Source organism: Berghia stephanieae, chromosome 8 (assembly GCF_034508935.2).
Source record: "Berghia stephanieae isolate SIO BIC M18660-M18661 chromosome 8, UCSD_Bste_1.3, whole genome shotgun sequence".
Taxonomy (NCBI): domain Eukaryota; kingdom Metazoa; phylum Mollusca; class Gastropoda; order Nudibranchia; family Aeolidiidae; genus Berghia; species Berghia stephanieae.
In genome coordinates this window covers 13717798-13731087 of record NC_088367.1, presented here as the reverse complement: position 1 = coordinate 13731087, position 13290 = coordinate 13717798, and the positions used below count along the sequence as shown (strand labels likewise).

The window sequence follows — 13290 nt, the reverse complement described above, 5'->3', positions numbered from 1 at the left end:
CTATATGCACCATATTATATTACAGTAGTATTTAATAATACGTTTTGTTAAAATATTTTGTTTTATCAATTTGATTTATTTATATTCTTTTTATTTTCATTTTTTTCTTATGAATTGAAATATTCTGAATTCAGAAAAATTCTGAAAGATTTACATCCCTGTATTATTATTATTATTATTATTATTATTATTATTATTATTATTATTATTATTATTATTATTATTATTATTATTATTATTATTATTATTATTATTATTATTATACTCTAGAGTGATCAGTATAGTAAGTGTTACATGGGTTCTTTATCCCTTAAAATAATACCTTGCATTTTGTAGTGTTAAATCAAACAACCACTTTTTCTTAAATTGAAATAAGGAACAAGAGGCCTTCATCATATTGAATACTCTGATAATCTTCAGTAAACCATTGATTTTCGTGTCATTTATAAGTATTGTCTTGTCATTTATAAGTATTGTCAATAGCATTCGGAAGATAATTTATATATAGTATAAAAAGCAATGGTCCCAATACAGTCTCCTTGGAAACATCACTATTAACATTCTTGTAATCAGACATTTTCCCATTAACAATCATTCACTGACTTCAATTTTTAAGAAATATTATAATACAATTATAAACATGCCCATTAATTTCATAGAGTTTTAGAGAAAACAATCTTTAATGAGGAACCGAATCAAAGGCTTTGAGGAAATCAAAGTACACGACATCAACAAATTTCCTATTATAAAATAAACCTTGTAAACTCGTCAATAACATGTAACAATTCCGTAATGAATGACCTTCATTCTCGAAAACCATGCTGACTCTCACTTAATAATTTGGGAATATTAAGAAATTTACTAATTCGTTCCTGAAAATTGATTTCATAACCTTGCAGTGAATGCATGCCAGACTAATGGGCATATATTTTGCAACACCCAATCTGTTTTCCCTTTTATAAACAGATTGTTACCAGATTGATGTAACCTATTATAATGAAAATAAAAGCGGTGATTTCAAGGCACACCTCTCGTAATAACCGTGAATGAAGGGAGTTCTTAGATACAATCAAATCCAAACATTTATAAGTATATTATTTTTTGTAATATAAAATTTAGGTAATCCATATTGATTGTTAATTTTACAGGTTGGAATATGTATTGTATCTTCTTGCACAAACACAGAGGAAAAACAGTCATTAAAAGCATTTGCTTTTTCTATATCTGTGGACATTTTGGTACCATCTTCCTTCACCAGTACACCAAGACTTGATTTCCTATTCATCCCTCTTATTAACGGTTCTCCAAAAACCTTTTGTATCATCTTTACTGTCTCTTTTTAATGCAGTTTCATACGAATTCACGCCCTTTTGATTTATTCGGGCAACTCAATGGTGTTTTCGCGGCACAGCATTACACTCATTAAATAGATGTTAACAGTTAATTTTAATAAAAACTAAAAGATTCGCATTATAAAAAAAAAAAAAATAAAAATTGAGCTTTATATAGCGCAATATCCACTAAATGTGCTCAAATCACTTTACAAGGGGTCCCTGGTCAACAGCAACATTTAATATGTAGGATATTACAATTTTTAGCACAAAGACAACGCTGTTAACGGCCAGGTACTCATTTTACACCTGAGTACGGTGAGAGAAAGTGAGTAAAGAGCCTTTTCCAAGGACTCAACTATGCAAAGAACTATTATCAAAGAATAGTATTCATACATCAAATTCATGAGGTCCATAAAACCATCTTTTTTCAACAAATGTGATTTCTACCATTTGGATAGTTGCCTATCGCAAAGTCACCGCCGCCAAATTTACAGAGACAGACAGCTTATCCAATCACCGCTGAATAAGTGTCAGAAAAATATCCCGACTCCAAATTAGATCAGATAGAAATATTTACAAAATCCCAACCGCTCGTCTCTTTATAAATTTTATTTGCCACGGAACTTGAAATACAAGTCAAGATTAACATAGACACGAGATTTATGTTCTTAGCAGTTAAGAGATAATATTTATCTAAAATGAAGATACCAGATTTTATAATTCAGACCTTAAATTCAACTTTGCCTCTCATTATCTGGGATTCCCAGACTTATTACCAGAATGACCTGGTAGGTTACTTGGTTGAAAAAAGGCAGTTAAAAGTAAAAACAAAGTAAACAAACATGTTTATTTAAAAATATAGATAGTATGCGCTTGGCTAAGAAGCTCATAACATTGCCATCCGGAAGTATAACGGACCAACACACAAAACTGTGTGTATCCATGAACGTTTATAGTCGGGTTAATACAGTTCAGTGAGCATTACTCATAAACGCGGATGGCACAAAACAATAACAAAGACCTGAGTGACGTCACCTTCGAACTATCTATAGAAGACAAATTATCAGAGGGATCTTTCTTTTTTAACTTTAACATGTACCATTCTTTTCTTTCTCAGGCATGGGCCTTGCTCTATGTTTCAGCCCGACAATCGTTATGGTCGGTCAATGTTTCAAGAAGTATCGGTCTTTAGCTTATGGATTTGCTCTGTCGGGAGCCGGACTGGGTGCCTTTGCTTTTCCCGGTCTGGCTAGAGTGCTCATCAACCAATACAATCTTCAAGGTTGTCTTCTAATAATAGGAGGGATTATGCTTAATGTGGCTATATGTGGCTTCTTATTACCACCTCATAAAAGAACTACAAAGAATAATAAATCAGATTCGAATAAGAAAAATATTATATTTACTAGAGGGGGTGAGATGAGATTAAGAAAGGATGCCGATGATGAATTGGATAATGATATTGATCCGTTTATTAACTGTGATAATGTAGCGCATATGAATTTTGTTAATAGAAATATAGATATAGAAACCATAAACGATATGGGATTGACGCTTGAAATAGAAATTCTACCTCCGGAATCAGAAGAAGAATTATTTGAAAATGGCAGTGATTATGGGAAAATTACCTCGAGTAGTGGTCATCTGTCTTTGCCCAAAAATGGCACTGACGACCACAGGACAGATTTCAAGAAAGTTCAAAACAAACATCTTCGCGCCATAGAAGACCAAAGCAACATTTCAAAATCGGCGAACTTTTTATTCGTCCCAAAGGGAAATCAAGTCGATACAAACAGGAACGATTTACTTTTCCATCAAACCAGAAAAGACAGTAAAAGTTTAAGTACATCGCATTTACCCGATCACACTAAACCCAAGACGTCACTTAATTTTCAAAGTAAAAACGTTAAAAGTTCCCATAATAGAATATCAACAAGTTTGGCTTACATTAGCAATTGTGATTTAGCAATGGCGTCACAGGGTCATTTAGAACGATTCTCTCCCTTGACGTCAAAGAGCCATCAAAGTCCTGAGGAAAATTCCCGTGCTGGCGATGGTAGCAAGAAGAAGCAGCCTGTCTTGTTTGAATGGTCACTTCTCAGCGATCCCCCGTTCATCATGCATTTCATTTCAGCACACCTGGGGTATATTTGCTATATCTCCAATATTTTCATGCTTGCTGATTATGCAAATGCGGTGAGTTTCATTTGTGGCATATCTCGTTAACTTGGTATTTTATGTTTGAGAGACCGACATGCTAAAGATTGGACTTAACTTAAAGATGAATGGAAATACGATATTTGAACACTTTGCAATTAACGAAACTATTTTCAATATTCTCAATTAAAGCATATGTGACCCCTCGTCTCAAAACGGTATTATGTCGGGATGATTAAAATGCTGAATATTGAATGTATAGCCAAAATTTCAGACTTGGGTTGAGTTTGTATGTTTTATTGAGGAGAATGAATATCATATTTTAGTGTGTTGAATACCAATAATTCAGAATTTTGACCATTTTCGCTTTAATTTGACTTTTTAGGATTCGGCTCATCCCGACATAATTCCGTTTAGAGACGATGGGTCACATATTAATTTGAATCACAATTCATGATCTAGTCTTTGAATTCACCATTCAGCATTTGGTATGTCCCGACATGATACCAGGTTGATCTGTGAGTCAAAATTAAATATGGTTAAATTTCATGATATTATCTGGCGTGATTGGCTTAGAATGATACAGTATTATTACGACTTGTAGCAAATGCAAGCGCTGTTGAGTGTGGTTTGTAACCGGATGAGTGACAATGTTGCAACATCTTGGTCCTGCGTTGTGTTTTTTTTTTGTAAAAAAGGGCACTTAACACACATGTTCACACTGAATTCAGGTGTGAATGAGCACCTGACAATAAGTAAAGTGCTCTAACAACTTAGCCTTTTTTTCTTTGCGGTTTGGATCAAGAGAAACTGTACGCAAGCCATATATATATATATATATATATATATATATATATATATATATATATATATATATTATATATATATATATATATTATTTCCCTGCATGTTCCAAACTTTTATTGGTTTATTTGCTTAACCTCCCCAGTGTGGTCTAAATCGAGATACAGCGGCCTTCACCTTATCCGTCGTTGGCATCCTTGAGCTTGTAGCTCGATTGTCTTTCCCGCCAATTACAGAGGTTTTGTGTTGTCAGAAACGCAGGGCTTGGGCAGTTGCGTTGATGGTAATGGGTAAGAGAAATTTAACTTTTAGGCGTTCCTCGATTGGGGCATAGTTAAGTCCTTGGAAAAGGATCTTTACTCATATTATCTCACCGTACTCAGGTGTAAAATGTGTACCTGGGCGTTAACAGCGTTATCTGTGTCCGACAAAATAAGTGTAATATCGCCTGACTGGTTGCGTAAAGCGCTTTGAGCACATTGAGTGGATATTGCGCTATATAAAAGCTCAATTTTTATGTATGTATATATATATATATATATATATATATATATATATATATATATATATATATATATATATATATATATATATATAAATGAAATGTTACAAAGACTTGACTTCAGCATGAAGGTTTGTTTGTAACAACTACACGAGAACTGAAAGCATCAGTGAGATGCCAAAGAGCCTTAACTGGTCGCTATTACAGGAAAGACGCACTATACAAAAAGCCAAAGTCCTCTTTTAGGCCTCTCACGGACTTTTTTCTGGTTTTTTTTTTTTTTGAGCTGCAATATTGTTTGTTCAAGAATTTCAATGACACACGGTTATGTTTTTATCAATACAGATTTTTATTTTTTGAATTAATATTATTATCATGATGATTATTATTATTATTATTATTATTATTATTATTATTATTATTATTATTATTATTATTATTATTATTATTATTATTATTATTATTATTATCATTATTATCATTATTATTATCATTATTATTATTATTATTATTATTATTATTATTATTATTATTATTATTATTATTATTATCATTATTATTATTATTATTATTATTATTATTATTATTATTATTATTATTATTATTATTATTATTATTATTATTATTATTATTATCATTATTATTACAATTGTTATTATTATTATTATTATTATTATTATTATTATTATTATTATTATTATTATTATTATATTATTATTATTATTATATATATTTTACTAATATAATAATAATAATAAATAATAATAATAATAATAATAATAATAATAATAATAATAATAATAATAATAATAATAATAATAATAATATAATAATAATAATAATAATAATAAATATAATAATAATAATAATTAATAATAATATAATATTAATAATAATATAATATTATATCATTATTATTATCATTATTATTTATTATTATTATTATTATTATTCATTATTATTATTATTATTATTATTATTATTATTATTATTATTATTATTATTATTATTATTATTATTATTATTATTATTATTATTATTACTATTTTCTCATTTTTCAAACATACCAGGAGCGCTCAATCTGTTTGCCCCTCATATGAAAACTCTAACATCTCTAATGACTTACGCTGTATTGTTTGGATACGCCTGTGGATGTTTCACAACTCTCATCCCTGTGCTGTGTGCTGAAAGCAAAGGTACGTAATAGGGCAGAGGTGGGAAGTGTGTATGTGTGTAACCAGTCCTTCAGATGACTATTATTAACTTTAGTCACTCCCACGCCTCGTTCTGAAAAAAAGTCCGCGAAATTAAAGGGGAGGCAAGAGAAAATCAGCTGATCGTTAAAATAGTAACAGAAAAGTGGAGGTGCTCGGCAATGAATGCAAGAAAGACATTTAAAACGCCGTAAAAATGTTTAAAAATCACTTAATGTTATACGAGTAATTACCATCCATAACAACCTGTCAGATTCACATATGTAAGATGCCAAGCCAAAATTAATAATAAAATAATAAAGAACACGATTGACCGTTGACTACCCATGCATTCGAGTACCAGAAATATTTTGTAAACAATGTAACACAATATAATGTGTAAGTTTCAAAGCAAATGCAACCACAAATAACATCAAAGAACAATGTGGGACTACTGTTTTAATTTCATAAAACCAAACGTATATTTTCTGCCCCCGATATTGAACGTGTAGTTAGTATGTATCGTACAAACAACATTCGTTTAGACAGGTAGTCGGGATTCTAGCGCCAGTTTTATTTGGGCAACCATGATTGGGATTTCACTCAATGCACTTATTATTATTATTATTATTATTATTATTATTATTATTATTATTATTATTATTATTATTATTATATTATTATTATTATTATCATCATCATCATCATCATAATTATTATTATTATTATTATTATTATTATTATTATTATTATTATTATTATTATTATTATTATTATTATTATTATTATTATTATTATTATTATTATATAATAATATTAATAATAATAATAAGTAGTTGAAAGCAGTATTTGGTGTATAAGTGCATATGTACATTATTTCTTATAATAAATGCTTCAAAACAAAACAAAACTAAAAAAAAAAAAAAAGAATAAATGAATAAAAATATCTATTTGGGCATTTACTTACATTAATAGTCTTGAAAATCACAATCACAATCCATGAAAATTAAATATCCCAAAATCCGAAGAAGACATGAATTTAATCCAAAATCCAACACAGGAATTATTTTAATAGGAGACGGATATCCTATTAAAACCATAGCATTACTTGCAAACAACAATACCCCACTCTGCGTTTAACGGGCTTGTGGCCGTCACATTGTAAATTGTGGCCGCATTAGGGTAATCGGTGTCCTAAAGACTGACATACTGACACACAATCAATGAGAACTATAAAGAATCCATTCTAGAATTCAACTACAAACTGAAAAGCATGATAACTATCACTCTACCAAATAATTTTCTTTGCACAGGTTCACTCACACTCTTCTTTATTGCAAAACATTGATAAGTGAGATAAAGTTTGTATTTCAATTATAAACTTAATCACATAATCTAAATGATGGAGAATAAAAACAGCTAATTATAAAAAATTTCACAGATCAAGTTATCTATTTGAACTCCGCATATTTAGCTTAATTACTCAATGACCATATATTTTTTTAAAATTGCATTGTTTCATTTAAACAAGACCATGACGCTTATGTCTGGACCGGGCATTCACAACTTCTGCTTTTGCATTCCACTTTCGATTCGAATTAATCTCTATCTTATCCGTTTATTTGCAAAGTTTCTGCACTTTATAAATAAGACCATAACGCTTGTGTCTGGACCGGTTGTTCGCAAATTCTGCTTTTGTGTTCCACTGTTCGATTAGAATTAATCTCTATTTTATCCGTTTATTTGCAAAGATTCTGCACTTTATAAATAAGACCATGACGCTTATGTCTGGACTGGGTATTCGCAAATTTTCCTATTGTGTTCCACTTTTCGAATCGAAATAACATCTAGTCTATCCGTTTATTTGCAAAGTTTCTGCACTTCATAAATAAGACCATAACGCTTATGTCTGGACCGGTTGTTCGCAAATTCTACCTTTGTGTTCCACTGTTCGATTAGAATTAATCTCTATTTTATCCGTTTATTTGCAAAGATTCTGCACTTTATAAATAAGACCATGACGCTTATGTCTGGACTGGGTATTCGCAAGTTTTCCTATTGTGTTCCACTTTTCGAATCGAAATAACATCTAGTCTATCCGTTTATTTGCAAAGTTTCTGCACTTTATAAATAAGACCATAACGCTTATGTCTGGACCGGGTATTCGCAAATTCTGCTTTTGTGTTCCACTTTTCGAATCGAATTAATCTCTATTTTATCCGTTTATTTGCAAAGATTCTGCACTTTATAAATAAGACCATGACGCTTATGTCTGGACCGGGTATTCCCAAATTCTGCTTTTGTGTTCCACTTTTCGAATCGAATTAATATCTAGTCTATCCGTTTTTTGCAAAGTTTCTGCATTTTTTAAATAAGACCACGACACTTATGTGTTAGGCTATTCGCAAATTCTGCTTTTGTGTTCCACTTTTCGAATCGAATTAATCTCTATTTTATCCGTTTATTTGCAAAGATTCTGCACTTTATAAATAAGACCATGACAATTATGTCTGGACCGGGTATTCGCAAATTCCGCTTTTGTGTTCCACTGTTCGATTAGAATTAATCTCTATTTTATCCGTTTATTTGCAAAGATTCTGCACTTTATAAATAAGACCATGACGCTTATGTCTGGACTGGGTATTCGCAAGTTTTCCTATTGTGTTCCACTTTTCGAATCGAAATAACATCTAGTCTATCCGTTTATTTGCAAAGTTTCTGCACTTTATAAATAAGACCATAACGCTTATGTCTGGACCGGGTATTCGCAAATTCTGCTTTTGTGTTCCACTTTTCGAATCGAATTAATCTCTATTTTATCCGTTTATTTGCAAAGTTTCTGCACTTTATAAATAAGACCATGACGCTTATGTCTGGACCGGGTATTCCCAAATTCTGCTTTTGTGTTCCACTTTTCGAATCGAATTAATATCTAGTCTATCCGTTTATTTGCAAAGTTTCTGCATTTTTTAAATAAGACCACGACACTTATGTGTTAGGCGTTCGCAAATTCTGCCTTTGTGTTCCACTGTTCGATTAGAATTAATCTCTATTTTTTCCATTTATTTGCAAAGTTTCTGCACTTTATAAATAAGACCATGACGCTTATGTCTGGACCGGGCATTCGCAAATTCTGCTTTTGTGTTCCACTTTTCGAATCGAATTAATCTCTATTTTATCCGTTTATTTGCAAAGATTCTGCACTTTATGAATAAGACCATGACGCTTATGTCTGGACTGGGTATTCGCAAATTTTCCTATTGTGTTCCACTTTTCGAATCGAAATAACATCTATCTATCCGTTTATTTGCAAAGTTTCTGCACTTTATAAATAAGACCATAACGTTTATGTCTGGACCGGGCATTCGCAAATTCTGCTTTTGTGTTCCACTTTTCGAATCAAATTAATCTCTATTTTATCCGTTTATTTGCAAAGATTCTGCACTTTATAAATAAGACCATAACGCTTATGTCTGGACCGGGTATTCGCAAATTCTGCTTTTGTGTTCCACTTTTCGAATCGAATTAATCTCTATTTTATCCGTTTATTTGCAAAGATTCTGCACTTTATGAATAAGACCATGACGCTTATGTCTGGACTGGGTATTCGCAAATTCTGCTTTTGTGTTCCACTTTTCGAATCGAATTAATCTCTATTTTATCCGTTTATTTGCAAAGATTCTGCACTTTATAAATAAGACCATGACGCTTATGTCTGGACTGGGTATTCGCAAGTTTTCCTATTGTGTTCCACTTTTCGAATCGAAATAACATCTAGTCTATCCGTTTATTTGCAAAGATTCTGCACTTTATAAATAAGACCATGACAATTATGTCTGGACCGGGTATTCGCAAATTCCGCTTTTGTGTTCCACTTGTCGAATCGAATTAATATCTAGTCTATCCGTTTATTTGCAAAGTTTCTGCATTTTATAAATAATAATAATTGTTCAAAATTTTACCTTACACCCGATATTACAAGTACAAGTGAGCCAGGTGATGAAGATTGTCAAACAGTGTGACAGATGAAATAGGAAGAGAGAGAGAGAGAGAGAGAGAGAGAGAGAGAGAGGGGGGGGGGGAGAGAGAGAGACAGAAAGAGAGAGAGAGAGAGAGACAGACAGAGAGAGAGAGAGAGAGATTCGTTTTTTGTTCAAAATCTCTCTCTCTCTCTCATATTGCACAAGGTTGTACTATTTTACTATTTATCAAGAACAGCCAAGGTGGCAACCCAGTCTCTGTATAAACTAAGCAAGATGGCAACAGGGACCTCGCTCCTTATCCAATGCCGAAGCTTTAATTTGAGTCAAACGGTTTTGTTAAAAAAAAAACACCCAAAATAAGTTCGTGTCGTAAGTGATGGAAGTTGAAGTCGGGTTATTATAAAATCGTTTTTATGGTCTGTTTGGATTACCCTTTTTAAATAGAAAAGGTGAATATAACATAAACTTGAAGAATAGGCAAGCTAAATGAAAATTAAATTGACTGATTAAATGAGTACGCGAGGCTGAGTTGCGAACGACTACTGGGTTCCGACATTCCGATCCCAGTGTCATTCATGTTCACCGTACCGTGTTACTGTCTACACACTACACTGCATTGTTAGTGACTGGTCATGTCTTTTTTGTTTGTATGTTTTACGCAAGCTTAATAAAAATTAAATTGACTGATTAAATGAATACGTGAGGCAGAGTTGCGAACGACTCATGGGTTCCGACATTCCGACCCCAATGTCAGTGTCAGTCATGTTCACCGTACTGTGTTACTGTCTACACACTACACGGCATTGTTAGTGACTGGTCATGCCTTTTTTGTTTGTATGTTTCTTTTAATATGGGTCAATTTACAAAGAATAATAATAGAAATGTTCAAAACAAAAACTAGATTCACTATTACGTGCCTGTAATGAAGTGCTTTCCACAAACCGTGAGCGAGAATGATGGTGGAGGTAATGGCAACCATGTGGGTTTGTTATTGCTTCCTGCCTCCGTCAACCCGCGCATCCAGTTGCGCACCCACGCTGATTCTAACCAGAACTACTTATTGAATCACGAGGTCGTATATATGGTGTGCGATTAAGCAGAGCGATTATATAGAAAAAAATTCCGTTTTTCAGTAATGTGTAGCGTATAAGCGGAGTGTGGGATTAACCGATGTACAGTGTGAACTGTATATATATAATATATATAATATATATATATATATATATATATATATAATATATATATATATATTATATATATAATATATATATATATAAAATTTTAGTAGCAGGATGCATAGGCCGATTCTTAATAAGATCACGGGATGTAAAAGAGCGAGGATGTGTGATCCTTATTGACGTTTAGGTCAGAAAATAAGATGCCATCACTCGACAACCAGAAGCTCATTTACACAAGTCATAGATCCAGCCCTCCGGATGAATGGTTTTACACTTTCAATGAGATTGGAACCAGTTAATTACATCAAAGTTTTGGTCCCTTTTGAACATTGCACCACTGCTTCAGGTTTAAGTGATTGAATAAAAGAAAAAAGAAAACATGATTTTTTTTCCACTCATTTGAAAGGACAATTTAATTTAGCATTATAGTGGGAAGAAAATACTTTTCAATAGACCAGCGCCCTATCCAAAAGGTTGCAAACAATTGCTATTATCCGTTTCACGCCATAGAAACCGAGATTAACTCTGGCTCCATGAACATGGCTCTGAAGGAGTACTTTTTAAAATATTATTTAGTCAGGATTAAGATGCTTGGAATCAGTTCAAGTTCAAGGCCATAAGATGCAAAAGGCACAGTCTATCACACCACACATATTCCTGCCACTCCAGACATCCAATTCTTCCGGTTTTCTTGTGTTTGTGGAAAACGCGTTGAAATGATGTGGGGTCTGTATGATGTCTATTGTGTCATGTGGTAGTTTGTTCCATTCACGTATTGTTCGAGGGATAAAGCTGTATTTGAATGCGTTTGTTCTTTAAAAAAATAATTAAAATTGAGCTTTTTATAGCGCAATATCCACTAAATGTGCTCAAAGCGCTTTACAAGGGGTCCCTGGTCAACAGCAACATTTAACATGCAGGACGGGACATGACGCCTGTTAGGCGATATTACAATTTTTCGGACACAGACAACACTGTTAACGGCCAGGTACTCATTTTACACCTGAGTACGGTGAGAGAATGTGAGTCAAGAGCCTTCTCCAAGGACTCAACTATGCGCCGAGCGCGAGGCTCGAACCCTGGACCTTCCGATCCAAAAGCGAGTGTCATACCACTAGACCACATAGCCGCACTTGCGAATGGCTGGTGGAATTTGTCGATGTGATGAATCCTATCTGACTATATGTTTTTTTAATTGTTAACTCACTCAATCCTAGAGATTTTTGGTACTTTTCAAAATTGGAAAAAAATGTATTAAAATGAGCATGTGCATAGATAGTTTTATTCAACTATCATTAACATGTAAAAACTAAAAACATTAGCTTTGATAATACGCCTATAATTTGCCTCATAAAAATGTAAGAAATAGCAGGCATGGGGTAAAAGTAACCAGGGTAAACTACGGATATAGTCGGTGTTAGGGTTGAGTGAGTTAATTTAGATTGGAATGAGTGATTGCTTTTGATTGATTTATGAAATAGATGTATGCGTCAAGAGCTGCTATCACACACCCGGGTTCCGTCTTGCCGCAATCTGTGGCAAATCTTGCAGCTGCTCTCTGAATGCTTTCAATTGATGGCTTTTATGGCCTTGATCTTCTAGGAATCCCGTGCAGTGCAAGAATACTCCAAAATAGGTCTCACAAGTTGAATAATATACGCCGCCTGTGCCCTTGTCTTTTCGGGACATTGGTGAAGATTTCTCTTGATGAAATGTAATGTTTTGATGGCTTTTGCCACAATGTGGCGTATATGATATTCCCGCAGCAGGGTGTTATTTAGATTTACTCCAAGGTACGCTGTGCTGTTTATATGTTTGGGTGTTTGGCCCAACATTTTGTAGTCAAAGCTTTTTGTGTTTTTCTGTGGTGGAGATTGCCACCACAAAGCATTGATCTTCTATCGTTCTGAATAAGTGACTATCGTCCGCGAATAATTTAGGATTTGTTTCATTAGATAGATATTTGCCCAAACCATTTATAAAAATGAGAAAGCAAAGTGGCCCCAATACAGTTCCCTGAGGCACACCAAATACCACTCAGCATTTTTACTTGTTTTTCTATCAGATCGTCTCTAGGGTTGATTCGGTGACTTTTCTTCTCAGCGATGGCATCTCTAAGAGCAAGGTCAAATGTGTTGT

The 13290-nt window shown here is 33.0% G+C and overlaps 1 protein-coding gene across 12 annotated transcripts in view; it reads left to right on the top strand.

Annotated features, from left to right (window-relative positions):
- LOC144978202 (monocarboxylate transporter 12-like) overlaps window positions 1-13290 on the top strand; it is a 40468-nt gene that overhangs the window by 24347 nt on the left and 2831 nt on the right. For all 12 annotated transcript variants that reach the window (XM_078923974.1, XM_078923972.1, XM_078923973.1 and 9 more), the window contains 3 exons: window positions 2452-3530; window positions 4441-4585; window positions 5868-5993. In XM_078923974.1, the coding sequence (XP_078780100.1) occupies window positions 2452-3530; window positions 4441-4585; window positions 5868-5993 (1350 nt within the window). The remainder of the gene's footprint in view (window positions 1-2451; window positions 3531-4440; window positions 4586-5867; window positions 5994-13290) is intronic.